Below are 27,430 nucleotides of genomic sequence, written 5' to 3'. Positions count from 1 at the left end.
CACGGTTGGGGTGGGAAGTCTATAGAAAGAAAATTCATTAAACTGTCATATGTATCTAAGCAATCGCATCCTGAACTCATTCACAACCTTTCTGATCACTTCTGCGTCATTCATATATCCGCGCCAGCCCTGGAATGTTCAAGTCATGTTTGTAGCATGAACTCTTACGACAGCGCGCATGCAGTTTCTCTTCGTTCTCGTCGCCATCATTCTTCTGTTGTACTCTAACGATGTTCCGAGTCAAACTTTACAACGCAGCATCTGTGCACCTTCGTATAGCCATAATCGTAAGTATCTGTCTTCGCGACCCGATACTATCAATATTAACACGCCTATCAGTCCTCTATCCTCTACCACTCTATCCTCATCCTAGCCGCCCCAGTGCCGTCAACTTCAAACATCACCCTGCGACATGCTTCTCCACACCCAAAAATCACGCCCAGATCACACATCCAGCACGAGAAAATGCGCCCAGCCCTCATTATGGTCTTTGTGGTTTGCGGCCTGCTCGAGTTCTGGCTAATCTTTGCAATCCTATATGCATTGATGAAGAGGAATGACAATCGGGTCTATTGGGCTAGGTTCAAGGACGCAGTGGAGTTCAAACTGTAGAAGGTGTGAATCGGGCGATATGGTGTTTGCTCGTCCACGAGTTTGCTTTCTTGTTTGTGCGGAGTCGTTCGCGGGTTGAGCTTCGAATTTGATACGTGAATTTTGTAACACGGAAGGGGTGTGTTATCTTCACATTCTATCATTTATTCACACAATCCAAAATGTAGAAACCCCAATACATGTATTCAAATATAGCGTACGTCACCCAGCCCACTTGATTATAATTTCTTATTCTCGTTCAAGCCCCAAGCACCACACAGTTTCACACCAGCGTTTAAGATCCAACGAAACAACAATACCTCTACATCACACTTGCACATATCTCACACAAAGCGAGGATGTACACTATGATTCTCCCCCCAGCGGTACAGCTCACTCCGAACAGTATCCACTCTACATTCTGACCCCACCAGTCAATACTCTCAAGCCAAGTCCATGCCACTCCGCCACCCGAGTCGCCCTTAGCCAGCCGCAAGCTAGGATCCCCAGCATCAGCCATGATCGGAGGGTTCATCAGCGGGATAGCCACCATGATCCTCATATGGATCTTATGGGGGATTACTTACGCGATTTTACGACGTGCCGATGGTCGTACTTACCAGGCGCGGTTTCGAGCTGCAATCTTATTTAGGCCCTGAACATGTACATACACACACAAGCCAAGATACAGTCTGACAATTTCGAACGAGAAAATTGGGTATATGGGTATTACGTAGCAATTCCGCACCCAACGGTCAGCTTCCTAAACTCCACTAACCATGCCACCATGACAATGCATCTTCTACTCCCGCAATGTCCAACTAATTTACAGCAACGATTCGAACCTGGAAAGAAAGCAGCGCTCATCTAGAGCCTGCAACAAATGCGTAGTCCCCATCCATTACACTCTTCAACCTTCCGCCTCAGCCATGATCTGCTCCCCCTCATCCAGCATCTCAACCACTCTCTTCAAGTTGCCCACCATCTCCTTCGCCTGGCCCACAAGCAGCAGTTTCTCGGCGTTCGCCGGCAGCCCAAGATAGGTCGGCGGCTCACGTTCCGGAAGATTGTTGACCCACTGCATGAAGTCCTTCCAGCTAGTCGTGCTGGGTAGCTCAAGACCTTGGCTGACGTCTGTGTCCTTGACGATCTTGAAGTTGTCCTCGAAAGCAGCAGGCGTCATGCAGTCCTTGACGATAGACGCGAGCGTGTTCCAGTCACCCTCGTTGTCGATCTTGCCGCCGTACATTTCGATGATAAGCGTGCGAATCATGTCCCATGGGATCTTGGTGGGGGCGACGTTAGAGCGGCCTTGAGCGACGGTGTCCATCCACGTGTCGATGATGAAGCTGCAGCATTCGTACTGAAAAATCGTTAGTAAAAAGAAAGGGAAGTGAACGGGATGCGAAACTTACATCGCTGTCATTGAACTCCCAGAAGCCCTTCCATCCTAGGCTGGGTGCGTATCGGAGACGCTCTTGCACCACAGCGTGCAAGAAAGACAAGATCAGGTAAAGGCGCGCCTTCTCCACTGGTGGTTTGGTAGCCTTCTCGGCTAGAGAAGACAGCGAGTCTTTCATGTTGGCACGGATACCAGCAGGCTGCTCGTACGACAGAACGCGCGAAGCCCGAAGGAGGTTGACTGGGATTCTCGGGTTTGACTCCATGGACAGGAACAGACGGAAGTTAGGGTTGGGTCTATGCGCTTCGAGCCTCTTCTCAAGCGACTGCAGCCACTGTGGAGCCAGGTGAACGTTCTTGACAAGTACCCAGTTTCCAGTATTGATCGCGTTGGCGATAGCCTTGTCTGCCGATGCTGCGCCTTCGTTTGAACCCATGGCAATGTTGGTGCAAGAAACGTTTTCTCGCTGAACGAGGTTGTCGACTTTGTAACTTGCATCGAATCCGGGACTGGAGCTAAGAGCCACAGGTGTAGTTGCAGTAACTTGCTTGACGATATCTCCAAGATCACCGCTGACATCCAAGATATCTTTTCCAAACACCTCAACGACGAAGCGCTCGACAGCTGGCACGAATCGGTCCACACGGAACAACTTGACGAGAATAAGCGCTCGGAGATGTTTGTCGAGCTTGTTGAGATCCTCAGCCCAGACTTGGGGCACGTATTGGTCTCCCAGCTCCTCTGTCAGGAAAGCATCCCAGGCGGTGGCGTCAACCTTCTCGAGCTCGCCCTTGAAGATTGACATTTTGCTCGCACGTTCCATGGCTTCGTTCTTGCGATCCGGTTGAGTAGACACATCAACGCCCTCCAGGTCGGTGTCAAGAATCTTGTCGATATGGGTCTTGTCCATCTTGTACGGCGCAGCTTGCACCAAAAGCATTGCAAACGTGACACGATCCTTCTGAAGTAGCGAGAGCGATGTACGGCGGTATGCATCGACGAAGAGCTCAGCGATAATCTGATCGATACGAGCGGCGTGCCCAGTTGCGGAAGAGTTCCTGACCTTGCGAAGTACAGTCTCAAAGATCTGAGTGAAGTACTGAAGCGAGAACTGGTAGAAGTGATTGAGGTGATGCAGCTGCTCCAATACGGCGAAGATGGCCGAGCAAGAACGAGCGACAACAGTGTACTCCTTGGTGATATTCTCCACTTCCGTCATGACGCCCGCGGTTTCGGACACCTTGTCCGAGATCTCCTTTGCTTCCTTCTTGAGTGTCTCCAGAGTCTCGATGACACGATCATCGTCAAGAATGTTGCCACGAGACTCGTTGAGGGCTTGCAGGAGGCGCTTCTCAAGTTGGCGAAGATGTACAGCGAACTCACCTTGCATCTTGATAAGATTTGATCGTCGCTCATCGACATCGGGCCTCTCAGACTTGAGGACTTCATTGAGGGTCTGCGTCTGCAAACTGCTCTGCGTGACTGTGAAGTTGACGAACGTCGTTCGACTGCAGATATCAGGCGGGAAGTTGGCTGAAGGATCTCGTGTGGACAGATACAGGCGGAACGAAGGTGAAAAGTCGATCTCCTGTTTACCGAGTTGAATAAGAACACGTCCTCCAGTCCTTTGGTATTCCTTGTTGAGAACGTGATTGAGGATTGGATCCAGATGCTCGGCGTCCTGAATTAAGATAGGATTGCCGAAACGCAGAGCACTCTCAAGCTGCTTTGTGAACGAATCGTCCAAAAAGCTGGTGACAGTAAGACGGCGATCCTTGCATTCGTTCTGCAAAAACTCCGTGGTCCTGCCAGATGGATCGATAATCAGTGGATAGCGGTTGAAGCGTTTGAGGATGATGGCGTTCTCAGTGCATAGGTCATCTACAGGCAGACCATTATGTTGCCAAGTCAGTCTATCATCGGCAGTAGATAGATACTCTGTGAATGGGTTTGGCGTCTTGAAGCTGATACCCGAGTGCTTGAGGTGATCGAACCAGTCTTCGGTAAGAGCTTTCCTGTATTGCTGGTCATAGTAACCTGCATAGGCGATAGTAGCAGCAGCCACAAGAACGTCTCCCACAATGGTGTCGATCTGAGAGTCGAAAGACGTGCTGCTCTGTTCCCAGCGCTGTTGCTCGGAGGATAAACTGTCAAGGAGGCGTACGCTGCGGTCAACCTTGAACTGAACAGCCGACATCTCTGTCTTGATAGCCTGTGTCTGACTGATCAATGCTGCATACTCTTGCTTGTAGCGGTAGATGCTGCCTTCGAGGCTGTGGATCGCCTTCTCGGTTTGCATGGCGGTGTCTTCCGTCTTCTTCAACTCGAACTGTAAGCTATCGACCTCAGCGCGTAATGGTCCAACTCGATCCAGGATGTCGGAGTAAGTGACTTGAGCTGAGACCCACTGCACGAGCGGACCGCAGGCCTTGGAAGCACGATTGACCTGTTCGAACGTGAAATTATCCTTCGACAGGTATTCGTTCAGCATCTTCCTACGAAGTGGAGCTGTCATTTGCTTCTCGTTGTCGAACTGAACAATGCTGGCAATGAAATCGTCACGCCTGACGATTTGAACAATAGTCTTCCAGCTGTCGGGTTTGTGGCCAAGAAGAGTGCAGACGGCTTCCAAAGCCAGTTTGACACCTGCAGGAGGGTTCTGCATAGATCGCACTTCAGTAAGGTGCTGTCGTTTGATGTTCTGGACACTCTTCTGCGCTTCCAAAACTGCAGGTTCAGCCGCTGCCAGATCAGTGTTTACTACCTCCTGTCGTTTCTCAATCTCTACTTTGCTTATCGCAAGCGCAGCCTGGAGCTCGACTGAGCCCTTCTTCTCTCGCTCAGCCTCCTGTTGATCTTGCACCATTTGCTGCAATTTACTGTTCGCTTCGGCATCCTTCTGCTCTAGTTGAGTCTTCTTCTCAGCAAGGCTGATACGCAACTCTGCAACCTTGTCAAACGTCTCTCGAAGTTTCTCAAGACCGACGTTGAGATGACGCTGTTGCTCTTCAAGATCCTCACGCTTCTCATTGTATAGCTTGACATACTGCGCGACAAAGTCGAGGAAGTGTCGAGGAGTGAGGTACATCCTTCGGTTCTGCGTCTTTTGTAATTTGTCGTTCTTCGACCGCAGAGAATGATGAACGGCAACCATAGCATTGACCACGCTCTCCCGGTGAGTTGGTGGAAGATTGAGGCCGCGATAAGCGACTGGAATGCTGTCTGGTGCGACGTACTTCGGCCGGTCAAGGTCGACAGACTGAGTAAGCTCGGAGCTGACTTGGTACAAAGCTTGATCTGACCAGTCTCCAAACCAGTTGAGCACACAACGATTGAACAGGGCGGGACTAGTGGCAGCCTTGGAAGAGAGACCTCCTTCAGGTGGGTTCATGGTAAAGACCACGTGAAGGTTCTTGACGATCTGCTGCGTGAACCACTTGTAGAGTTCTTCTTGCGAATCGAGAGTGATATTCTGTCGTTGAGCACCTTCCTTGATAGCAGTCATCAAGGCAGCGTATTCGTCACCCTCGAATAATCCAGGAACCTCTGCGTTGGCAAGAAGAGTATTCATGCGCTCAAGGAAACCCGAGTCGAGGACATTAGCTTCGTCCATGATGAAGCAGATCTTCTCACCCTTGCATCCACAACGTCGAAGCACGTTGCGCAAGTCTTCATCAAAGTCTTCGCCGGAGTACTTCCCATGAACCTTGATTTGGTACACGCTCAGGTTGTTCATCCAAGCGACGAACCTTGACAGTGTAGTTTTTCCGGAGCCGCTAACACCAATGAGAATGAGATGACCTTGTGGTTGACGGAATACACGATCGATGCGGAGAACATGTTCGAGTACATCGTTGAAAAGAATCAGCGGAACATCGACCGCTTCTTCGCAGAAGATCTTGAGTCGTTCTTTGACATAGTCTCGAAGCACGTCGCGTTTCACTGGTACGTAGTCCTTCGACAGCCAATTGGAGAACAAGATAGGCCCGCCAAGAGCCTCCTCTTCATCGATGGTAGGGAAGTGCTGCATTGCCACTCGGTGCACGCATTCTTCGGTCCAATTCCTCTCCTCTTCGGCAATGAGACGATCCTGGAAGAGACGCAGAGCTTCATGAGCCCAGATCCTGACGAGGCCTTCGACGGACAACGTCTCGTTTGGCTTGAGAGCCTCATAGATACCCCGAACCCATCGCGTAAGCTCACGGGGAGAGTAGACGTAATGTGGCTGGATATCTGGCGTGAATCTCTTTTGTGACTCAGCATACAACTGCACCATGGCTTTAGTCAAGGCATCGGAGGAACCGCGCAACGTTGGAATGATCTTGAGCACAGCGCTAGTGAAAGTACCGTAGATCTGGAGGAGCGATTGCTCGCCAGGGTAGTCGACCATGATAAGCGGAGCGTGTCGCAGGAACCGAAGACCCATTGGTGTACGGCCAGCATCAGTCGGGGGATTACAAGCGCCAACAAACTGGATGCGATCGAGGGTAACCCAAGTTTTGTCAGACGTCCTCCAAAAGCCGTTGTGCTCAACAAGTTGCCTTAGGAAGGAGATGGCTCGTTGTGTACCATACTTGTCGGGTGCGGGTAAATTAATCTCGTCGCAGAAGATAACGAGCCAACGCCCAACCTGGGTCGGGGTGAGTTGCACGCCACTCAACGTCTTCTTGTACTCGCAGTACTGTTCGAAAGTTTTGATGAGAAGATCCGGAGTCGTTGCGCTCGAGAAGTTGAGGCCGACAACCTGCATGTTCGGCAATTTACGAAGGGCACTGAAGAGGGTCATGGTCTTGCCAGATCCTGGAGGACCACAGAGTAAGAGAGGCTTGTGCTCTGCGAGCCATGAGTACAAGACATCTTCGTGGCGAACCGTATCCAGAGTTGGAATAACCACGTCAGTTTGAACGATAGAGTGAGTGTTGACTTCGACATTCGGAACCTCGTTCTGCCACATGTTCCACTCCGTCTTACCAGGCTTGACATCGTAATCAATGAGCGAGGTGGATTCCGTCAGTGTCGGTACCTCCACATCGGCCAGGCTGGCGATGAGATCACCAAACTCCTTGCGATCTGACAGCGGGCAGTCACCCACCAGAGCCCAAACAATGGCGACAAGCAGTTTCTTAGCCAGGTAAATTTCCATCTTTTCCTCCTCAAGCGGGAAGTCCTGATGCTGAACGTTGTACTCGAGCACGTTGCGGCATGCCTTGTTGAGAAGAGAGAACAACGTGTTCAAAGCACGAATGTCAGTGTACTCCATGATGTGCTTGAACCTTCTGGCCATGCTGAGCGCCTTCTCGATGAAGTGATCTTGTGTAAGTTTGACATGCAGAAATTCTGCAACCATGTCCTGAGTTGACAGAGTATTCTGAGACATCTGGCCTGGAGCAACAGAGTCATCCTCAATATCCTCAAATGGCGTGCTCTTGAGGTGTTCGATATAGTTCTTGATCATCATCTCCACATCGACAGTATCGTCACTAAACCAGACCATACCGCAACGAGAGACCGTAGCGAGGGTGGCGTACTTCAACGTCTCGACTTCGAACATGATGCGAACATTGGATGGCAAGTTGAGACGCTCACCGTTGGGCAGAGTAAGGAGCTTATTGTCATCGAGAACGGAGTTCAAGTTCTCGACCCATTCAGGATCGACATCGCCATCAAAGACAATCCAGTGTCGCTTAGTATCTTCACCACGAAGGTTGTCAACGATCTTGCGCAAAATGCTAGTAAACAGGCCGTCAGTCCACTCGCGGGTGGTACTGTCGAGGTTTCCGTAAAGCTGTTCCTTGGACATGACCTTGGGATCAATGACATGGCAAACACCCTCGACCCCTTCAACCGTTTGAAGTGCGGAGAGAAGTGTCCTCCAAGCTGCAGACTTACCAGATCCCGAAGAACCCACCATCATAACACCGTGGTGTAGGTTCTGGATTTGGTAGAGTTGGATAATCTTCGTCATCCAAGCATCGCTGACAACCAGTTTCGACTCCGCGGCACTCTGGCGAATTGCCTCTGTCAGCTTGTCCAGGGGTGCAGGAATGTATTCGACGCCTGGGAAAGAGTTTTCTTGGATAGCCAGCATGAGTTCAACATCGGATCGGATGAGTTTTGGTGCGATCGTCTCTCGCAAGCTCTGAATGATGATCTGGGGTTCCATGATCGCTTCGTCGGGGAACTCAGCATCTTGCACGGAAATGCGGGCTCGCTTGAGACCACCAGAGCTGACTAGTACGCTCTTCAGAGCACGCAACCCAAAATCGTAATGGGCCTGCTTCGAAAGGCCGGCAGAACACTTATCGAAGAACGGAACGACCTGCTTGGAAAGCTCTTTGGCTTGCGAGAAACCTTGGGAGTAAAGCATGACTTCGGCAATCAGTTCCTTGTCAGGCTTGGACATGGCAATGCTTCGGAATAGCTTCTTCAAGTTATCAGGCAAGTTAGATCGACCTGCGTAGCCGGGATTCATCGTGATAAAGATACCAGTGTTACCGTTGACACTAAGCTGGCGACCAATGAGCTCGATCTGTGCCTTTTCGTCCTCGGCACCCTTCTTCAACCCGAGTTGGATGTTTTGCACTTGCTGAGATACAGCGGAAAGGATGCGCTCTTCTAGACGATTGAACTCATCGAAACAACCCCAGGCGCCAACTTGACAGATACCGAGGAAGATACGGCCCATAGCCTGGAAATCGAATGTGTCGTCACAGCAGAAGACAAGGGTGAATCGACCAAGCTGCACACCAAGAGCCTTGACTGACTCAGTCTTACCGGTACCGGCAGGTCCATATGGCGAACCTCCAAGTCGCTGGCAAAGCGCTTGTGTGAGGGTGAGGAAACAGCGATCGGTAAGCGGTGTTCGAACAAGGCGATCCGGTACACCAAGATACTCAAAACCGTAATCGAGGACAGCATTGGCCATCTTGATCTTTAGACGCTTCAATAGGTCGTGCTCGGGCTCGTACATGTAGCGCATGCAAAGAAGCCACATGTGATGCGTAGGTGAGCGTGCGCCAACCTTGTTCAATTTATAGATCATATCGCGTTGGTGGACGAATTCGGTGATAAGATCCTCGCATTTCCTGCGATGAATGGGTTCCAGATCACCCAGCACAGCAGCAGCAAGGAACTTGAGAGTGTTGACTTGTTTCTCGTATAACTCAGGCAGTGAAGTTCCTTCCTCGATGAGCGACTTCTCCACGGCATGAGTCCAGGCGATCTGCGTTCCGAGGACGACGATCTGAGCCGGGTACTTCGCGATGTAGGCAGTGAAAGCATCAGAATCAATCGCCTCGGGTATCATGAGCTGAGCAAATTCTTCGTAGGCTTCGAATGTCAGCTCCGCCAACGTTGTCTTCATGTTTGCTTCCAACGCTCCAAGCCACTCGTTGATCCTAGGTGTCTTGACAAGAGAAATCTCCTTTCGAAGCATCACCTCTTCACCTTCTTTCGACGTAAAGCCTGTGATGAGACCATCTTCGTCTGTGATCAAGCCAGAAATACCAGCGAACATCTTCCTAAGATGTTTGGCAATACGAAGAACGTCGTTGCTGTTACCGATGATCTCCAGTAGGTCCTCGTCACCAACAAAGTAGAAGCGGGGGAAGGACACACGCTCGCGCTCGAGGTACTCTCCCAAGGCTTTCTGGATCTTGTTCAGGAGCTCAGCCAGGCGTTCGAGAGACTTCTGCACTCCGGAAATATTGAGAACGTCTAGAACAAAGGGCTGACGCATGACCTTCTTCATGACGGACAGGAACTCGGAGTTGATGTTCTGGAATCGAGTCGACTCCATGGGCAGCAGGTGCTTGATATCTGCGTTGCCTGTGAACACTCCCTCCAGGTATACCCATTGACGCTGAACATCGATCCACACGTCGAAGAGAACATGGACGCGGTTGAGCTTATCTTCCCATGCAGAGGCTTCCTCCTCGAACTCCTTGTAGTAAGGTGAGTGTCGCATAGCTTGTAGCGAGTTCAAATTCTCGCTGCACTTGGCGAACAGGTCGTCCCAGCCACGGATGAGACGGCACTTGTTCTGATAGTTGACGAGCTCCAGAGCGTAGTTCTGCCACGTCTCACGAACCTGCTTGATGAACTCTTCAAGTGCCATCTCACCTTGAGCTTGAGTGATGACTTCACGGATGATCTTCTCGCTAGGGCCGAGCTTGAGATCCCAGACATCGCCAACGGTCATAGACACAGCCGAGTAGCGCTTCTGCGGCTTCAATTGCTTGAAGATCCGGGCCCAATGTCGCTCCTTCATACCATCAGATTTGAGATCACTAATGATAGCGTTTTCTTTCTGGAGTTGCTTGAGCGTTATCTGGAAGTACTCATACGCCTGGTATTGGCGCAGACGACTGGGCAAGTCTCGTGCCGTCTTGATCAGGTTATCGAGGTGGCCACGTAGTTTGCGCGGCTGAATCGTAGTCCAGAGGGCTTCGCGGAGATCGTCGATAGCACCCCAGAGACTGCTGAGAGTATCCCAAACGAATTTGAAGTCGCGCACTTCTTCAAGCAAGACCTGAAGGGCGTTCTGAGACGAGGACGGCAAATTGAGAGCTTCCTTGGCTTTCGATATGTTTCCAGATTCCGATTCCAACTGGCCAATCTTTTGTTCGAATGTGCCGAGAATGCTCAAGGCTTCCGCTGGCGCAAGAGTCCCAGTGACAGGCTTCTCTTCAGACCACTGCGACGTCATATCCGCGATCTTCTGGTTGACAATCTTATCCTCAGCAGCGATCTTGGCCCGCAGAGCGTCAGCCTGTTCGTTGGCAACCTTGGTCTTCCTCTCCAGAATTTCGTTCAGCGTCTGCCACTCGTGGTCAATCTGATCCATCTGAAGCCAGTCAGATGGAAAGTGATAGCGTTGACGGCTCAAGGTAGCCTGTCCTTGTCTGAAAGTGGAAATCTCGGGTTCCCATTCTACGACCTTCCTCTTACATTGCTGAACCGTAGTTATGAACGATACCGCTTGTGCAGTAGATGAAGCTTCAAGCGTCTGCACTTCGAGGTCCTTTCGTGCCTTTGAAATCTGCACAAAGACGTCGTTCATGCGCTGGCCGAGCCTGGACGCGAATTTGGTCAGGATTTCCTGTTGCCACTGATCGTACTTGGCATTCACCTTGACCTGCACTTGATCGTAGTCTACAGTGACATATCCGAATCGGCGGCTGATGTCGGAGTTGTCGAAGGTTGAGCGGGTCTTTCGGATCTCCTGGAGCAGTTGCAGCCATTTCGCGAGGTCTTCACCGAGAATGTCATAAACTTGTTCGGATTGTAGATCCCAGAGTGATTGGAACTGAAGCCACTCGTCCACGTAGGAGGAAACATCACGCAGTTTACCCTCAACGGCACCGTACACCTCGATCAAAGAGTCTGTGCATCGACTAGGTAGATCTGCGAACTGGTTGGCGGAGGCGTCCTCGGTCGCTTCCAATCGGATCTCATAACGCGAGGCCTTGATTTTCTGAAGGGTACAGACTATGGCAAGCCATTGCTGGAGCTGTTCGAGCCAGCTTGCCCTGGCGTATTCTACCGGTGGACTGAGGTAAATGACTTGGTTCCGCATGGTTATCTCGAGTGTCAATCGGCCAAGGGTTGGTCTCGCCTCGGGAGACTCTGCGGTTGCAGGCTGGCTAACAGGTCGACGATCCTCATCTTCATCCTCAACGTTGTTGAAAACATCGATCCACAGTGAGATCGCACGATTCAATCGAACAAGCAATATCGACTCAATGCGTGCATTCATATCAGACACCCATGAAGCGAGATTGGCGTAGTTCTCGAGGTTGAGCTGATCAATCGACTTCTGAATAATCTCCAAGCTGGTCTGGAAGGCTTCCTTGTTGTACTGACAGGTCTCCAAGTCTTTCAAAGCCTTTTCGACTATCGCGTTGATGCTGACTAGCGTTGCAACCTTGGTCTGGAGTAACGATGTATTCGAAGCAAAGTCGCGAACAAACTGTACATGCTTGCTCTCGCTTCGAACGCTGCCTGCTCCAACTGGAAACCCGGATTGCCGAACGTGCAAGTCGTAGGCGTGAACGAAAGACTCCCACTTGAGGGGTACACCCTTTCCAACGAGTGACTGAACGTCGTTGACATAGTTGTTCAGTAGAAGTGCGACACCAGTCAGTTCAGAGATTGAGCGAACGGTTTGGGTATACGTTCGTACACTCTCCATCAGACTGACAGCATAGGGATAAACGCGCTTGGCCTCCTTGGAGATGTTGTTGATTCCATGCGGGACTTGATAGCCCCGCCATGTCAGGTTTCGCACTTCCTTGAAAAGAGCAATGACCTGACCGTCAAAGTTGACACCCAGTTCGAGCATGTTGCCTGCCGCACGATTCTTGCCAACCTGAAAGAGGCGCCCAGATATGGAGAGTTTTCTCCGAGCAACTTCCTGCAGCCACGACTCAAAGATAGGGCGGGTGTCGAGCTTCTTCTTGAACATGCTGCTCTCGGCCTGCAGTTTTTGGCCCTCAGCGTGGAGCGCCCAGTCCTTGCCCAGGACATCCTCGACTTTACTCATGTAGTTTTCCAACTGAGTTTCAATCTGGCGTGCCCAGATGACAGCACCTGAAACAGGGGGAAAGTCACGCAGTTGGGCCATCGCATGAGCTTCTGAATTGCCGTACTGACGCTTGAATCGCTCGTGTAAAGCCAGAATGTCGCGCTTGACATTCTCAATGAGCTGTGTCTGATACTCAGAGATAGCTCCTCGAATCTTTGGTCTCACAAACAGCGGGTTGAACTTGGAGAAGACACGGAACATCTCGCTCGCAGTTTTGGCGGTACCGAGGCGATCCCTCAGCCTAGCAATGATAGAATTCTCGACACGAGATGTGCGCTCATTGTACTTTTGCTCTGCCTGCTCAAAAAGTCGCGTGCCTTCAGCAGACACGTTGAGCACATCAACATCTTTGAGAACATCATACGCTTCTTTGACTTCCTTGACTGCATCAACATCGCCAATCTCCTCGACGATGACAGCCTCCTTCTGTGTACCATCAGAAAATGTTGAGTGAGAGCCGAGGACATTGACAATGGTCCGCTGCAGCTGCTCGTGATTCTTCCTGAACGTCGCAATGTACCGGATGCGATCCTCGATTTCTTTGTGGCGGGCTGCGATCTTGATGGGAATGAACTTCTCATTTCTCCGCCTTGTCACCTCACGAGCGACATTCGTGAATTCTTTGACGTTCTCTTCCCAAGTGCGCCAGATGCTTTCTGCAACTGCCATGACAGCCTGGAACTCAGGATAGTCCATGTGCATGAGTGTCTTTCCATGAAGCAGCTTGTGCAGCTGAGTATCGAGCTCTCCAGATATGGCTTCCACAAGAGGGAGCGCTCGTCGGACCGGGTACGGGCAGATGCGCAGCTTCTTGTTCATATGGCTAAAGATCTGAGTGATCGAGTCCTGGACAGCTTGCAGCGAATGAGCGGAGAGGAGGTGGTCCAACGGAAAGTCTCGCATCAACTGGTTGTACTTCTGTACCAAGTCTGTAGCCTCCTTCAATCCAGTATCCGCACTGAAACTGACAGTTGCTTGAAATCGCTTTGCGTTCTTCAAAACATCCAAAGTCAGCTTCACGCCAGGGCTGCCAAGCTGTGTCTCGATGTCATGAAGCCTGTTCTCCATCGAGAGCCAGAAGTTGATTTCCTGCGCTGCTGATCCGGTCGACACATCTCGCGAGGTTTTGGTGATGGTTTGTATCGACTTGATCCATCCGTTGACGATCGACTGAAGGCCATTAAGAAAACTACTGTCCTGAACGATCGCTGCTGGAATGAGCTCTGGGGATGGCTTCATGCCGGTGTGTTCCGCATCTTCCAGTGCAGTCTGAATGACTGGGTGCCAAGGCAGCTGCAGCTCTGGGATCTCAACATTTTGGTGCAAATTAGTGAGACTGAGTGCTAGCTCCGCCATCTTCTTCTTCGCCGCCGAAATGCCCGTCCTAGCATCGTTGTCGCCCTTGCTGTATCCTCCCGCCACATTACGCTGACTCTTGGAAAAGGTGTCAAAGTACGGCTCGACCGTAGACTGAAGGAAGGAGCTGAGAAACTCGTAGGGAGTACCATCTTGCGCGGAAGTGGAATTAAAAAGTGTAGAGCCTGGAAGAGTGGAAATCTGAACTTGATTGAAGAGGGGTATCGCAGGATCTAGGGGTATCGTTGGTCGCTTCGAAATGACAACAAACGCCGCGCAGGTTGGAGATGCCGTGAGTTCAGAGGAAACAGAGTATGTAAAGCGCTGGGAGACGCCTAATAGTGCTGTCAGTGAGGTCGCTCCGTCACTTCCAGCAGAGTACTTGCCATTGGTGTCATCCAGTCCGTCTATATGAGGCGCAGCGATCCTTTCCTTCACAATGTACAGCGTCGACTGCCCCTCGGCAGCGAAGCGGGCGCATCGCTTCAGGGTATCTGGTGTCCTGGCGGGCGAGAGCAGACTACCGGTGGCGTAGAGGTCTTGCTCTTCTGCGCCAAGGCTGACTTCGAGAATCTTTTCCAGGTGGTTGACGATTATCTGGGGGTCGATTGCGGGTGGGGTTGGACTAGGCGTGTGCAAGCCGTTGGCCGCGCCAGGGGCCAGCGGTGCCTCCATGGTGATAGTTTGTCGAATGTATTAGTGGGGCGACATGTATGTCCTTGCTTGCAGTGGGGCGAAGAAGGAAAAGAAACGGTGTACGGTGAAGTAAATGCAAGGAAGGTGCAGAATCGCCCAGCGGTGATGATGTGCTGTCTCTCAGGGTTCCCCAAAGTTCACGTCGCGTGAAAGAACGCACTTCCGCTGCTTGGCAGGCGCAGGGTTCAACCGTGTGATTGGTTTCAAGACGAGGGATGGATGCCGCATGCAGTCTCAAACAAAGCGCGAGTGATCGGTGGAGGCTTCAGGCACGCATTCTTGTTTGTTGATGTGTCGCACCTGCTGTTTACTTTTGGCCATGACAGCCGTGTGACACGAGAGTGACAGATTTGGCTCCACAACAGCAGATCGGCGGCAATGTCAGAACTGTAAAGCTGAAGCTAATTTATTGGAACTTTTCAGCGAGTCGATTTACTCGAATGTACAATACTGAGCTATCAAACAGCATTTGTATAAATTGAAATGTTTCTCATCCACATTGTTGACTTCAACCGTATGTCGTTCCGTTTGATAATTGTCAGCTCATCTGAAGCTTCTCAGACCCATCAAACAAACACCCGGTGGACTCGACAATGCTATCATGGAATCGACTCCATCTTCAGCAAACAACCCATAGCACAGATAGCGCAGTAGCATACTGCCGTGTAACCCTCGGCTCTCAATGTTCGAGTCCCATATTGGTGATTTCAGGATCTCATCCTGGCCATTTTCTCCCCACTTTAAAGCTCCCCATTCCCTCGAGCATGCTCATCCACTCAGTCACTGCCCGACTATACCGGCTCCCAAACACCAATAGTCACACGCCATCCAGCCTGCAATTCAATGCTCTCCAACGCCTCGCTCGTCTTCTCCCACGGCACGCCAAACTTCCCACTATTGAGCATGCACATACGTATCTCCGTAATACCCTCCGCTTGCATGACCAACTCCAGCAACATCTTCATCGAATTAACAGTATTCCGTACAATAACCTCAGGCTTGTCCTTTGCCTTTCCGTACTTGGCGCTCGTAAAGACACATCCAATCCAGTGCTCCGACTCGCCTTCACATGGCGCAACGAGCTGGGCCGTGCCAGTGCGCACAGGGTTGAACTTGGTGTGGTCTTTGATGCAGAAGTTGCGGTGCGCGGCGTAGGCTTTGGGGTACTGGTCTCGGAAAGCTTTGGCAATGCCTGAGCCCCAGTGGCCTTGGGCGTTGCAGGCATGGATTAGTAGGCATCCTTTGGGTATGTTTTCGAAGATGTCGCCTTGGTGGTAGACCAGTTTGAGGGAGCTGGGTGTTGCGAATTGGGATGCTGCGGCGCTTGTCGACTGCGCAGTTGGCCAGCTGGGTGGAAGGTCTCTGTAGTCGAGGTGCTTCTGTTCCTTCATGGTGACGTTTTTTGTATCGCGTCGCTTTGTGGGAGGGGGCGAGATGGAAGTATATCTCTTGCTCTTGACATTCTCACCCTGCGTCGACAAAAGGATTGACGTCGGTTCATCACAACTGTCTACCGCAAATTCCCGTTCTTCCAGCTTGCGTTTCCCTTTGTTGATGGGCTGGGAGAGTGCCGTGATCTTCTTCTTTGGTAGTCCTGACATGTTACCGTTGCAGGATGTAGTGGACGGAAAGTATTTGCTCAAGGGTATGTTGTTGTCAAAGTGAGCTCGAGGTCATCTGCGAGTTACGTCCGTATTTAAGGCAACAGCATCACCGGTGAAGGTGAGAGAGCATTTCGCGACTACCTTGCAAAGCAGCTGCATTGCTTCAGATTTGGGTCACACGAGCTACGAATGATCAATGCATTCCATTGTGAATTTGAGAAATTTGTCGACACGACATGTCCAGCAACATAAACAGACACACAAAACTGCCATAAAGACAAATGAAGATGTTGGTGTTGCAGATGACGCTCCTGCCCTCGGTCACGTCGGCCCGTGCCAACACAGCCAATCAGCATCCTCCCGATCCCAATAACGAGACGAACTCAAGCCGGGACCTTGCCAACGTCAAATCTTCAACTCCAGCACCGTCACCACCGCCGTCCACCACCGCCCCCACCCGCGTCCACGATGCCCGCCCTCGCCAACACAACCCGTGCGATCGCACGCTCATGGACCGCCCACCAAATGCCCATGGCCCGCGCCGGCTGCTCAGCGCTCCAGACCCGCAACGCCTCGGCCTCCTCGTTTGACAGCCCCTTCAAGGGCTCCGCCGACTCGACTAAGATCCCGGACTTTAGCGCGTACAGGAACAAGGGCGGCGAGACGGGCACAAAGGTCTTTCAGTACTTCATGGTTGGCACTATGGGTGCGCTGTCGGCGCTTGGCGCGAAGGCCACTGTGCAAGGTAAATACACCACACACCATTGCAGCAGCTTGGCGGGGGTGGTGGACAGCAGTGGATGAGGGATTGGGGGTGTATTTGGGGGCGTGAGAGAGCAATTGGCTGTTTTGCGGATGATTCGGGGACATGGGGTGATGCAGAACAGATGGCTAATACACCCCGCGACAGACTTCCTCGTCAACATGTCCGCTTCCGCCGACGTTTTGGCCCAGGCCAAGGTCGAGATCGATCTCGCAGCCATCCCCGAGGGCAAGAACGTACGTCTTCCCCCGCTACAGCGATTGCCACAGCCAGGAAGCTGATATTCACATCCGCAGGTCATCATCAAGTGGCGAGGCAAGCCCGTCTTCATCCGACACCGCACCGAGGGCGAGATCAAGGAGGCAGAGGACACCAAGTGGGAAGCGCTGCGTGACCCCCAGTCCGACTCCGACCGCGTCCAGAAGCCCGAGTGGTTGATCATGTTGGGTAGGAAGCCCCGTCCACACTCACAACACATGGTAGCGAACTAACAACAATTACAGGTGTCTGCACCCATCTCGGCTGTGTGCCCATCGGCGAGGCCGGCGACTTTGGCGGTTGGTTCTGCCCCTGCCACGGCTCCCACTACGACATCTCTGGCCGCATAAGAAAGGGACCCGCGCCGCTCAACCTCGAGATCCCATCGTACGACTTCCCCGAGGACGGCAAGGTCGTCATTGGTTGAACGCGGTGAATGTACAAGTAGCGCGAGAGTAGTCGAGGGGTTGCGGTTGTGTCAATAGGAGCATGCATACATTACCATTTCCTTTTGGTTCTCTTCATAGATTCGGCTTGTGTGCGTTGGAATGTAACACCAGTAGAGTCGCTTGAGTATGCTGATGTGTGTATGTCACGTCTTTCTGATTTTGGTTGGTTTACACATATATTTACGTTCAGCATTGCATCCCCCCCTCACGCCCCACCCAAAAACGTCTTGACCCCCTCCACCGCCTCCGCAAACCGCCCCGCCTCAACCAGCACCAAATGCCCCTTGGCCTTGACGCCCATCTCCTGGAACGCGCGCCGACTGTCACTCGCGCCCTCGTCCACGGGCGTTTCATACTCGAAGCTGCCCGTGCCCAGCGCAAACCGCTGCAGCGTCTCATCCTCGGGGTGGAAGTAAAACACCTCTTCTCCTCCTTTTTGCTGTTTCTTCTTCTTGCTCGGCGGCTGCTCAGCCGACGGCAGCGACGAGGCTATCTCGGTGTAGCACTTTGACAGGACCAGGTAGTGTGTGAATGCGTAGGGCTCTTTTTCTGCCAGCGCCCACTGGATCTCCTCGAGCAGCATCGTGTACATTGGCGGGATTATCTCGTGCGGCATGTTTATGAAGCGCTCGGTTAGGATGAGGCCTATTTGCGCGGGGGACGAGGGGGCGAGCAGGGGCGCGAGGGAGGGGATCTGCGGGCTGTGGCGCGAGAGGTAGGATGTGAGGTCCTGTATGACCTTCTTGTCCTGGGGGCGGTGGAGTTAGTTTTGCGGCGGGTATGATGCGGCTGAGGGGCTGGGTACTTTGTGTGTTTCGAGGTTCAGGACTGTGAGGAAGGCGTAGGGGTCTGTCTCGTTGCCGTCGACTTTTACGGTGCTGCCCAGCAGCGGCTGTGAGAGGATCAGGTCGGCGAGCTCGGACAGGTCGAAGAGTTGCGCGTCGACGTCGAGCAGCTGGCGCAGCAGCGTCTTGAGCCCGTGGAAGTCGACGGCGGGCTGCGGGTCGAACCATTCAAAGTCGACGTTCACCGTGTCCATGTCCTGTGCTGAGTGAGCTCGAGCGCATGGCGGGCGGGTGCTGTGCAGTAGTGTACCTCGTCGCTGCCGGAGTCGTCGTCATCTTTCTGCTTGCCCTTTGCTTCGGCGGCGTCGGGGAGGTCCTCGGGGTCTCTTTGCGACTTTCTCTTGCCCATTGTGGTGGATGTAGTGTGTTTTTGGTGTTCTTGGTTGGAAATTCCAAACTTTTGCGACTTGCGACGCGATGCTTGCGCGCTACTGAAATTCAAAGCCCCACCAAAGGCAGGCTAACAAGGGCCCCACCAAAAACTTTGAGCGACAGTCACCCCTCCATGATACCCCGTCTTCTTGTCCCGCTTCCTTTCACTTCAGACCACTTTACTTTTCTTCACTTGTCTGCACTTTCTTCAACATGGCGACCGACAATTCTGACCCCATTCCCCCCCACAAGACGTTCGATACCATCCTCGTCCTCGACTTCGGCTCCCAGTACACCCATCTCATCACTCGACGACTCCGCGAACTCAATGTCTACTCTGAGATGCTGCCGTGCAACACCAAGCTTGCCGACCTGCAATTCAAGCCCAAGGGCATTATCCTCTCTGGCGGTCCCTACTCCGTCTACGAGGAAGGCGCGCCCCACGTCGACCACGCCGTCTTCGAACTTGGTGTCCCGATCCTGGGCATATGCTATGGGCTGCAAGAGATGGCCTGGCACTTTGGCAAGAACGCCGGCGTGGCCAGGGGCGAGCGAAGAGAGTACGGACACGCGAACCTCCAGGTCGAGACACACGGCGGACACGTAGGCCAGCTGTTCAAGGACGTAGGGAGCGACATGGAGGTCTGGATGAGCCACGGCGACAAGCTGAGCCACATGCCAGAGAACTTCACCACGGTTGCGACGACAAGCAACGCGCCGTTTGCGGGTATCGCGCACAAGACGAGCAAGTACTACGGCATCCAGTTCCACCCGGAGGTCACGCACACACAAAAGGGCACGGTCATCTTGAAGAACTTTGCCGTCACTATCTGCGAGGCGCGGACAGACTGGACCATGGGCAAGTTCGTGGACCAGGAGATTGCGCGCATCAGGAAGCTGGTGGGCGACAAGGGCCAGGTCATTGGTGCTGTCAGCGGTGGTGTTGATTCCACTGTCGCCGCGAAGCTGATGAAGGAGGCCATTGGCGACCGCTTCCACGCCGTCATGGTCGACAACGGCGTGCTGAGGCTAAACGAGGCCAAGCAGGTCAAGGAGACGCTCGAGAAGGGCCTGGGCATCAACCTCACAGTCATTGACGCGTCCGACATGTTCCTCGACCGCCTCGCCGGCATCACCGACAACCCCGAGCAGAAGCGCAAGGTCATTGGCAACACCTTCATCGAGGTTTTCCAAGAACAGGCCAAGAAGATTGCCGCCGAGGCCCACAACTCCGACAAGGCGGGTGAGATCGAATGGCTCCTCCAGGGCACCCTCTACCCCGACGTCATCGAGTCGCTGTCCTTCAAGGGTCCCTCCCAAACCATCAAGACACACCACAACGTCGGCGGCCTCCCAGCAAACATGAACCTGAAGCTCATCGAGCCCCTCCGTGAACTGTTCAAGGATGAGGTCCGTCAGCTAGGCCAGGAACTCGGCATCAACGAAGAGCTCGTCTGGCGCCACCCCTTCCCCGGGCCAGGCATTGCGATTCGCATTCTCGGAGAAGTAACGCGCGAGCAAGTCCGCATTGCGCGGGAGGCAGATTTCATCTTCATTGAGGAGATCAGGGCCGCAGGTCTGTACCGCAATATCAGCCAGGCGTTTGCTGCCCTCTTGCCGGTCAAGGCAGTGGGCGTCATGGGCGACAAGCGCGTGCACGACCAGGTTATTGCGTTGCGCGCTGTGGAGACGTCGGATTTCATGACGGCGGACTGGTATCCGTTTGATGGGAATTTCCTGAAGAAGGTCAGCAGGAGGATTGTGAATGAGGTGGACGGCGTGTGCCGCGTGGTGTATGACAGTGAGTCCTTCCCCTGACTTTCCAGTTTTCGACGTGGTGTCGGTCGCTAATAGAGAATAGTCACGAGCAAGCCTCCGGGTACTATCGAGATGGAGTAGATACGCACAGCTCTCCTGGACTCGGCTTGGCGAACGGATTTTACGAATGGGATGGGATTGGGAATGGTAGATTTGCTTTCTTGCGAGACTCTGAGAGACGCACATGAATAGACGATAGATTTTAAAGAGATGATACCCTGCGTGGATGCGATAGATACGAATGAGGATTCAGTTCCACAACGAAGTGCTGCCAGATTGATGGTGGGTGTTGTGAATGGTGTGGGTTTGGATGTTTTTGTGTTTTTGTGCTGGGCGTGTTTTGCAGGTGTCAAGAACAAACTGTTTCTCGAATTTTAGAGGAAAGAGATGTCGTGGTGTTGTGCTGTGAATATTCCTGTAGTTTGAATGTCTGGTCTTGGGACTAGAAATGGCAAATGGAAGCCTTTGAACAGAGATTCGGAAAAGACAAGCATTTAGATTTTCAAGATTTGTCTAAACATATAACAGACCACACGATACTGTCACAAATCAAATACAATGAAATTTCTCAGAAACGTAGCCTGTCGTCCTGCTTGACACACGATGACCGGACCCCCGAGATGGATCTTCGCTCTCCACAACCAAGCTCCACGACTCGACCACGACCCCCAAAGTCCCCACCACCCACCCTCTCCAACAATGCAATGAACCGCACCTCACCCCCGCCCTCGCGCCCGCGCCCACACCCCCAATCCCAGCCCTCGCACCACCTCCCCCGCCCGCGCCCAGAACCCACGCGCTCCTCCTCATCCATCCGGCCGTCGCTGCGCCGCCGCACCACAACCTTCTCCTCGCACTCCTCCGACGACGACCCCGAAGCCGCAAACACCACACACACCGACCATGTGATTGTGGAGGAAATCGCGTCGATAAAGCGATACGAGGACTTCACGACGATCGACTGGGTGCAGGACGCCGCGCGGGAGCAACTGCGGCGCAAGGCGCGGCGGAAAGAGCGCGCACATCTCCCGTCGTCGTCGACAGCGACGACTGGGCGTGTGTTCCTCGGTCGTGGGCGCGGCAGGTGGCGCCGCAAGATCGCTGAGGCGTATGATGCTGGCCAGGCGTGGATTGTAGTCACGCTTGTTGGGGCGGCGATTGGACTGAATGCCGCGTTTTTGAATATCGTCACCGAGTGGTTGAGCGATGTTAAGCTGGGGTACTGCACGACTGCGTTTTACCTCAATGAGAGTTTTTGCTGCTGGGGCGCTGAGGGCGGGTGTGAGGAGTGGAGACGCTGGAGTGGGTTCGCGCCCGTGAACTACGTGCTTTATGCGTGTTTCGCCGCGCTGTTTGCGTTGATTGCTGCAAGGCTGGTGAAGAGCTTTGCGCCGTATGCGGCGGGGAGTGGGATCAGCGAGATGAAGTGCATTATTGCGGGGTTTGTTATGAAGGGGTTTTTGGGGTCGACGACCTTGTTCATCAAGAGTATTGGGCTGCCGTTGGCGATTGCGAGTGGATTGAGCGTCGGCAAGGAGGGGCCTAGTGTGCATTATGCGGTCTGTACGGGGAATGTTATTAGTCGGTTCTTCGACAAGTATCGCCGTAATGCGGGCAAGACGAGGGAGATTCTGAGCGCGAGTGCGGCTGCTGGGGTGGCTGTGGCGTTTGGAAGTCCGATTGGGGGCGTGCTGTTCAGTCTGGAGGAGATGAGCAATTATTTCCCGCTCAAGACGCTGTGGAGGAGTTATTTCTGCGCTTTGGTTGCTACGGCTGTTCTTGCGGTATGTTTCCCCTTCGGAATAATCAATAAGTGTGGGTTTGTACTGCAGAGCTGATGCAGATAGGCCATGAACCCCTTCCGCACCGGCCAGCTCGTCATGTTCGAGGTCAAATATGACCGCTCGTGGCACTTCTTCGAGGTGCTATTTTACCTTGTTATTGGCGTATTCGGCGGCCTTTATGGCGCGTTTGTCATAAAATGGAACCTCAAGATGCAGCTCTTCCGCAAGAAGTACCTAGCTCAGTATCCCATCACGGAAGCGGTAGTTCTGGCCGTCGTCACGGCGCTCATCTGCTATCCGAACATGTTCCTCCGCATCGACATGACGGAGAGTATGGAGATCTTGTTCCAGGAGTGTGAGGGTGGGAAGGGGTATGACAAGCTGTGCGAGTGAGTGTCCCTTCATCCCTCCAATTCTCACCACACACTCGATGCTAATCGTCACAGTCCTAATCTCCGCTGGCATATGATCTTCACCCTCCTTATTGCAGCAATCATCCGCACCCTCCTCGTCATCATCTCCTTTGGCTGCAAAGTGCCCGCGGGCATCTTCGTCCCCTCCATGGCTATTGGCGCCGCCTTCGGCCGCATGCTAGGAATCCTCGTCCAGTACATCCACGAATCCTTCCCCAGCAGCGCATTCTTCTCCGCCTGCGAGCCCGACGGACCATGTATAACGCCCGGCACATATGCGTTCCTCGGCGCGGCCGCAGCACTCAGCGGTATCATGCACATCACCGTCTCAGTCGTAGTAATCATGTTCGAAATCACCGGCGCACTAACATACATCCTTCCCACCATGGTAACCCGTCCCCTCCCCATCCACACACAGCCCCCCTTACTAACCCCCCACCCCAGATCGTAGTCGGCGTCACCAAAGCAGTAAGCGAGCGCTTCTCCCACGGCGGCATCGCAGACCGCATGATCTACCTAAACGGCTACCCCTTCCTGGACAGTAAATCCGACCCCATCTTCGACGTCCCCGTCTCAACCGTCATGTCCACGCGGCCCGTCTGCCTGCCCACCAGCGGCCTCCAACTCCGACACCTCGACGCCCTGCTCGCAGAAAACACATACCAGGGGTACCCCATCGTCGAAGACACCGCCTCGAAAACACTCCTCGGATACATCGGCCGCACCGAACTGCAGTACGCGCTGTCCAAGGCGAAACATAGCGCTAGAACCACGGCTGTCGTCTTCTCTTCCTCGTCTTCGGTGGAGGGGGTAGATGCGCTGGATTTCTCGCGCTACGTCGACCTCACGCCACTTACTGTGCATCCCCGCCTCCCGCTTGAAACGGTTATGGAGGTGTTTAAGAAAATGGGGCCGCGTGTTGTGCTGACGGAGTATCGTGGAAGGCTGACGGGGCTTGTGACGGTGAAGGATTGCCTTAAGTATCAGATTAGGGTTGAGGCGCTGGAGCATGGGGGTGCGAGTGAGGAGGAGGGTATGGAGAGGGTGTGGGGGGTTGTTAGGGGGTTGGTGGGGAGGGTTGGAAGGGGGAGGGTGAGGTTGGATAGTCCGCGGGTGCGGAGGGATGGGGAGGGAGGGGGAGAGGGAGGTGGAGATGCGGAGGGAGAGGAGAGGCGGGGGGGGAATTGGGGGCGGGGAGTGGAGTTGGAAGATCGACGTTTTGGTGGTAGTGGGAGTGGTAGTGCAGCGAGATAGTCCGAATCGCAATTTTCTTGACCATGGAAATCGAACACGGATTAGATCGGTGGAATGTAATGTAATGTGATGTACCAGCCGAAGCCCTAACACCCCCGCCCGTGGCCTGTGATATCTCCCAGACGCCAACTATGCGCAACGCAACGCAACGCAATGCAGATATACCATGAGATCAACACCTTTCCCCCATACCCCTACGCAACCAACCCTCATTTCCCATTAATCGCCGTAAACCCGCCCGACCTCCTCATCCGCGGACTCCCGCTCGGCCGCAGCGAAATCTCCATCTCAATCTGCAGCGCGGCTTCGTCTTTTTCGGGCTCAGGCTCGGGCTCGGGTTCGCTGTCTTGTACACGCTGCAGCGCCTGTTCTTCCACGGGCTCTTGCTCGACGTCCATAGCCTCTGGTAGATCCTGTACGGGTACATCTGCATTTGGATCCGCGTTTACATTTGCGTATTTCTCCACCTCGGCTTCCGCTTCCATTTCCGCTTCCTCCTCCTCCACAACCGCCGTCTCCCCCTTCGTCGCCTTCTTCCCACCCTCCTTCCCCTCCTTCTCCTTCCCCTCCGCCTTCTCCCTCCCCTCGACCTTCTCCCCCTGCCTCTTCTTAAACTCCCTCCACGTCACCGTGCGCGGCACCACATCGACCAAAAACTCCAGATTATCCGTCTTGCCCACCGCAGCCGACACGTCGCGGTACTGGATGTTGCGCCGCGGCTTGCGCTCGGCTTTCACCACGTTATGCGTTGTGGTGGCGAGGTGCTGGATGAACATTTCGGCTGCGAGCGCGATGGCGAAGGATGCGTTTTTTGAGGTCGCGAGGCGCTCGGGGTCCGCTTGGATTATTTTTTGGACGCGCGCGACTGCGGGGTGTGGGTTAGTAGTGGGATGGAATGGGATGGGAGGGAATGGGGGGGGACGCACGGGGAAGCGAGACATGGCCTGTTACTTCTTTTGAGGGCGTGATGGGCGTGTTGTTGTAGGGCATGGTTGCTGCGGGGGTGCTGATGTGGATTGCTGGTGACTCGAGGTCAGAACGCACGGGATGGTTGCTGGGGTTTTGCAGGCGGGTTGTTGGTTTTATGGTTGTGGAGCAGATTTGGTAGGGCGGAGGTGTTTGGCTGACGCGGGTGTGACGCGTGGAGCGGTTGGTGTGCTGGTTCGACGCGTGCGGTGAAGTGTGGTGGAGAGATCGGGTGGGAAGGTCGAGAAGGGTGCTGGGGTGTGTGTCGCGGGCAGGTCGAGCCGAGCCGAAGCTCTTCGTACCATAGTTATTACCTTAGTGAAAAGAGTCGGATATAAGATCAGTGGCTTGACAAAGACGACACTATCGTAGCGCGACATCTACAGAATCTGCGAGGAAAACAATATAGTTAAAACAAGCTTTTAAGTTCTTGCACTTCTTGAATATCTGTTGTTTTATTGATTTACTGCTGAGTTGATTGGCAACCCGTTATTGCGCTATTCCCGGTTTCTCTACCACACGCAAGACGCCACACTTCTGGCTCTACCAGCCGTCTTGCATGGCTTTTTACGGCTAGTGATGCGAGGCATTACGTAGAGTAAGCACTCCGTTGTCGAAGGATGAATCGATAAGAAGTAGTGTGTTTTGGGCAGAAATCAACGAAGGGCTATTTTATTCACCACATATCAGTTGGATGTTACATAAACCATCGTCAACAATGAAACTCCAATTACCATCTTTGCTTATCGCAGGAATACCAACAGCAGCAGCAGCATTCTCCCAAGTACCATTCCAAGAAACCCCCGAGGTCGAAGCCTTCCAAGTCTACCAAAGTCAATTTTCCGAGCACCATTCCATCCGCATCAAACACCAGCAAAACGACACCCTCTGTGATGCGCGGTCCAAACAGTACACCGGCTGGCTGGACGTCGGCACAAAGCACCTCTTCTTCTGGTTTTTCGAGTCCCAGGACAAGCCTGCTGAGGATCCGTTGTTGTTGTGGCTCACGGGCGGACCGGGGGGCTCGTCGATGATCGGACTGATGCAAGAGCTGGGACCGTGTGTGATCAACGAATATGGTAATGGGACCGTGTACAACGAATATGGGTGGAGCAAGAATGCGAATATTATCTTCGTTGATCAGCCGGCTGGGGTGGGGTTTAGCTATATCGACGAAGGCGGGCTGGTTCCTGCGACGAGCTTCACTGCGGCGGAGGATATGCATCATTTCCTGCAGTTGTTCACGAGTGACGTTTTCCCTCACCTATCGGAGACGGAGTTCCATATCACGGGTGAGAGTTACGCTGTATGTATGCGTCGGCATCCCACTTGCCGCTGTTGTTAACTCATAGTAGGGCCATTACGTTCCAACTCTCGGTGCGCAAATCGTGTCGCAGAATCTTTTGTATCCTAAACGACCGCAAGTCAACCTGCAATCTATTTTTGTTGGCAACGCACAGGTTTCTCCTCTTGACAGGGCATTCGGCTACTGGGAGACGCTCTGCACGACGAATCCCGGCGTCGAGACACCTATCTTCAACCAAACCCGCTGCGACATCATGGCCACTCACCTTCCGCGTTGCATGGCCCTCACGCGCGTATGCTACAGCCACCCCGACCCCGCGATCTGCATTGCTGCCGATCAAGTATGCTGGACGGGTGTTGTCGAGCACTACGACGGCGAAGCAGGCGCGGGAGGCCGAAGCCGATACGACATCACAAAGCCGTGTACTACCAAAGACGACTTCTGCTACCCCGAGATCAAGCAGATCGAGGAATACTTGAATCTACCGTGGGTGTGGGAAGCTCTGCACGTCCCGAAAGCAGTGAAGAAATTCCGCGCCGCCTCCATGGAGATTATGATCGCCTTCTCGAGCACCGATGATATGGGGACTAGTACGCAGCCCCAAGTTCTGTATCTGCTGGAGAGCGGCATCGATGTGCTGTTTTACCAGGGTAACTTTGATTTGGCGTGCAATACGGCGGGGAATCTACAGTGGGCGAGCACCATGTCGTGGAAGGGACAGCCGGCTTTTGTTGCGCAGCCGAAGAGGGTGTGGGAGGACGGTGGGAAGAAGATTGGGTGGTTCAAGGAGGTCAAGACGAAGACTGCGAGTGGGAGAGAGACGATGTTTGCATTTAGCACTGTCGACGGGGCGGGACATATGTTACCATTCGACAAGCCAAAGGAGGCGCTTGCACTGGTGGATAGGTGGTTGACGAAGAGGAGTTATGCGTAGGCAGAGTGAAGGACGCGAGAGCCGCGCCAGCCTC

At 53.3% G+C, this 27,430-nt stretch overlaps 9 protein-coding genes across 9 annotated transcripts; 5 read left to right on the top strand and 4 right to left on the bottom strand.

Moving 5' to 3' along the window:
- Positions 1 to 230: 230 nt before the first annotated feature.
- On the top strand, positions 231 to 612 carry P153DRAFT_385561 (uncharacterized protein; the record flags this gene model as incomplete). The annotated part of the gene is made up of 2 exons (XM_033670440.1): positions 231 to 287; positions 340 to 612. 2 exons carry the CDS (start codon positions 231 to 233, stop codon positions 610 to 612), a joined length of 330 nt encoding a protein of 109 aa, XP_033523739.1.
- Positions 613 to 1,396: 784 nt separating this feature from the next.
- Positions 1,397 to 14,725, bottom strand: P153DRAFT_396629 (dynein heavy chain). The gene is made up of 3 exons (XM_033671499.1): positions 14,321 to 14,725; positions 2,007 to 14,269; positions 1,397 to 1,954 (listed from the first exon to the last, which is right to left on the bottom strand). Exons 1-3 carry the CDS (start codon positions 14,607 to 14,609, stop codon positions 1,502 to 1,504), a joined length of 13,005 nt encoding a protein of 4,334 aa, XP_033523738.1. The 5' UTR covers positions 14,610 to 14,725; the 3' UTR covers positions 1,397 to 1,501.
- Positions 14,726 to 15,083: 358 nt separating this feature from the next.
- On the bottom strand, positions 15,084 to 16,506 carry P153DRAFT_366749 (uncharacterized protein). The gene has a single exon (XM_033668118.1). It carries the CDS (start codon positions 16,229 to 16,231, stop codon positions 15,422 to 15,424), a length of 810 nt encoding a protein of 269 aa, XP_033523737.1. The 5' UTR covers positions 16,232 to 16,506; the 3' UTR covers positions 15,084 to 15,421.
- A 152-nt stretch (positions 16,507 to 16,658) lies between these two features.
- On the top strand, positions 16,659 to 17,791 carry P153DRAFT_366748 (ubiquinol-cytochrome c r). Its single transcript, XM_033668117.1, has 4 exons — positions 16,659 to 16,979; positions 17,145 to 17,233; positions 17,294 to 17,444; positions 17,501 to 17,791. Exons 1-4 carry the CDS (start codon positions 16,703 to 16,705, stop codon positions 17,680 to 17,682), a joined length of 699 nt encoding a protein of 232 aa, XP_033523736.1. The 5' UTR covers positions 16,659 to 16,702; the 3' UTR covers positions 17,683 to 17,791.
- Positions 17,792 to 17,909: 118 nt separating this feature from the next.
- On the bottom strand, positions 17,910 to 18,898 carry P153DRAFT_291568 (uncharacterized protein; the record flags this gene model as incomplete). The annotated part of the gene is made up of 3 exons (XM_033663777.1): positions 17,910 to 18,452; positions 18,510 to 18,746; positions 18,800 to 18,898. 3 exons carry the CDS (start codon positions 18,896 to 18,898, stop codon positions 17,910 to 17,912), a joined length of 879 nt encoding a protein of 292 aa, XP_033523735.1.
- A 160-nt stretch (positions 18,899 to 19,058) lies between these two features.
- On the top strand, positions 19,059 to 21,231 carry P153DRAFT_316209 (GMP synthase). The gene is made up of 2 exons (XM_033664984.1): positions 19,059 to 20,722; positions 20,783 to 21,231. The coding sequence occupies exons 1-2, from the start codon at positions 19,135 to 19,137 to the stop codon at positions 20,818 to 20,820; spliced, it is 1,626 nt and encodes a 541-aa protein (XP_033523734.1). The 5' UTR covers positions 19,059 to 19,134; the 3' UTR covers positions 20,821 to 21,231.
- A 177-nt stretch (positions 21,232 to 21,408) lies between these two features.
- Positions 21,409 to 24,553, top strand: P153DRAFT_422969 (uncharacterized protein). Its single transcript, XM_033672400.1, has 4 exons — positions 21,409 to 22,523; positions 22,587 to 22,912; positions 22,970 to 23,324; positions 23,381 to 24,553. The coding sequence occupies exons 1-4, from the start codon at positions 21,444 to 21,446 to the stop codon at positions 24,188 to 24,190; spliced, it is 2,571 nt and encodes an 856-aa protein (XP_033523733.1). The 5' UTR covers positions 21,409 to 21,443; the 3' UTR covers positions 24,191 to 24,553.
- P153DRAFT_422968 (uncharacterized protein) lies at positions 24,134 to 25,495 on the bottom strand. Its single transcript, XM_033672399.1, has 2 exons — positions 25,117 to 25,495; positions 24,134 to 25,055 (listed from the first exon to the last, which is right to left on the bottom strand). The coding sequence occupies exons 1-2, from the start codon at positions 25,178 to 25,180 to the stop codon at positions 24,400 to 24,402; spliced, it is 720 nt and encodes a 239-aa protein (XP_033523732.1). The 5' UTR covers positions 25,181 to 25,495; the 3' UTR covers positions 24,134 to 24,399.
- Positions 25,496 to 25,874: 379 nt separating this feature from the next.
- Positions 25,875 to 27,396, top strand: P153DRAFT_385553 (carboxypeptidase Y precursor; the record flags this gene model as incomplete). The annotated part of the gene is made up of 2 exons (XM_033670439.1): positions 25,875 to 26,462; positions 26,512 to 27,396. 2 exons carry the CDS (start codon positions 25,875 to 25,877, stop codon positions 27,394 to 27,396), a joined length of 1,473 nt encoding a protein of 490 aa, XP_033523731.1.
- Positions 27,397 to 27,430: the final 34 nt, after the last annotated feature.

The sequence above is a fragment of the Dothidotthia symphoricarpi genome, assembly GCF_010015815.1.
Source record: "Dothidotthia symphoricarpi CBS 119687 unplaced genomic scaffold P153scaffold_10, whole genome shotgun sequence".
NCBI classification, from domain to species: Eukaryota; Fungi; Ascomycota; class Dothideomycetes; order Pleosporales; family Dothidotthiaceae; genus Dothidotthia; species Dothidotthia symphoricarpi.
The sequence above is the reverse complement of the archived record's forward strand: the minus strand, read 5'-3'. Positions and strand labels throughout refer to the sequence as shown.

Coding starts and splice junctions, on each gene's coding strand:
- P153DRAFT_396629 (XM_033671499.1), bottom strand. CDS start 14,609: ATGGAGGCACCGCTGGCCCCTGGCGCGGCCAACGGCTTGCACACGCCT. Junction 14,270..14,320: donor CGGACTGGATGACACCAATG/GCAAGTACTCTG, acceptor CAGCACTATTAG/GCGTCTCCCAGCGCTTTACA. Junction 1,955..2,006: donor GGGAGTTCAATGACAGCGAT/GTAAGTTTCGCA, acceptor ACGATTTTTCAG/TACGAATGCTGCAGCTTCAT.
- P153DRAFT_366748 (XM_033668117.1), top strand. CDS start 16,703: ATGCCCGCCCTCGCCAACACAACCCGTGCGATCGCACGCTCATGGACC. Junction 16,980..17,144: donor CGCGAAGGCCACTGTGCAAG/GTAAATACACCA, acceptor ACCCCGCGACAG/ACTTCCTCGTCAACATGTCC. Junction 17,445..17,500: donor CGAGTGGTTGATCATGTTGG/GTAGGAAGCCCC, acceptor CAACAATTACAG/GTGTCTGCACCCATCTCGGC.
- P153DRAFT_316209 (XM_033664984.1), top strand. CDS start 19,135: ATGGCGACCGACAATTCTGACCCCATTCCCCCCCACAAGACGTTCGAT. Junction 20,723..20,782: donor GTGCCGCGTGGTGTATGACA/GTGAGTCCTTCC, acceptor AATAGAGAATAG/TCACGAGCAAGCCTCCGGGT.
- P153DRAFT_422968 (XM_033672399.1), bottom strand. CDS start 25,180: ATGCCCTACAACAACACGCCCATCACGCCCTCAAAAGAAGTAACAGGC. Junction 25,056..25,116: donor AGGCCATGTCTCGCTTCCCC/GTGCGTCCCCCC, acceptor CACACCCCGCAG/TCGCGCGCGTCCAAAAAATA.
- P153DRAFT_422969 (XM_033672400.1), top strand. CDS start 21,444: ATGAACCGCACCTCACCCCCGCCCTCGCGCCCGCGCCCACACCCCCAA. Junction 22,913..22,969: donor GGGTATGACAAGCTGTGCGA/GTGAGTGTCCCT, acceptor TAATCGTCACAG/TCCTAATCTCCGCTGGCATA. Junction 23,325..23,380: donor CATACATCCTTCCCACCATG/GTAACCCGTCCC, acceptor CCCCCACCCCAG/ATCGTAGTCGGCGTCACCAA.
- P153DRAFT_366749 (XM_033668118.1), bottom strand. CDS start 16,231: ATGTCAGGACTACCAAAGAAGAAGATCACGGCACTCTCCCAGCCCATC.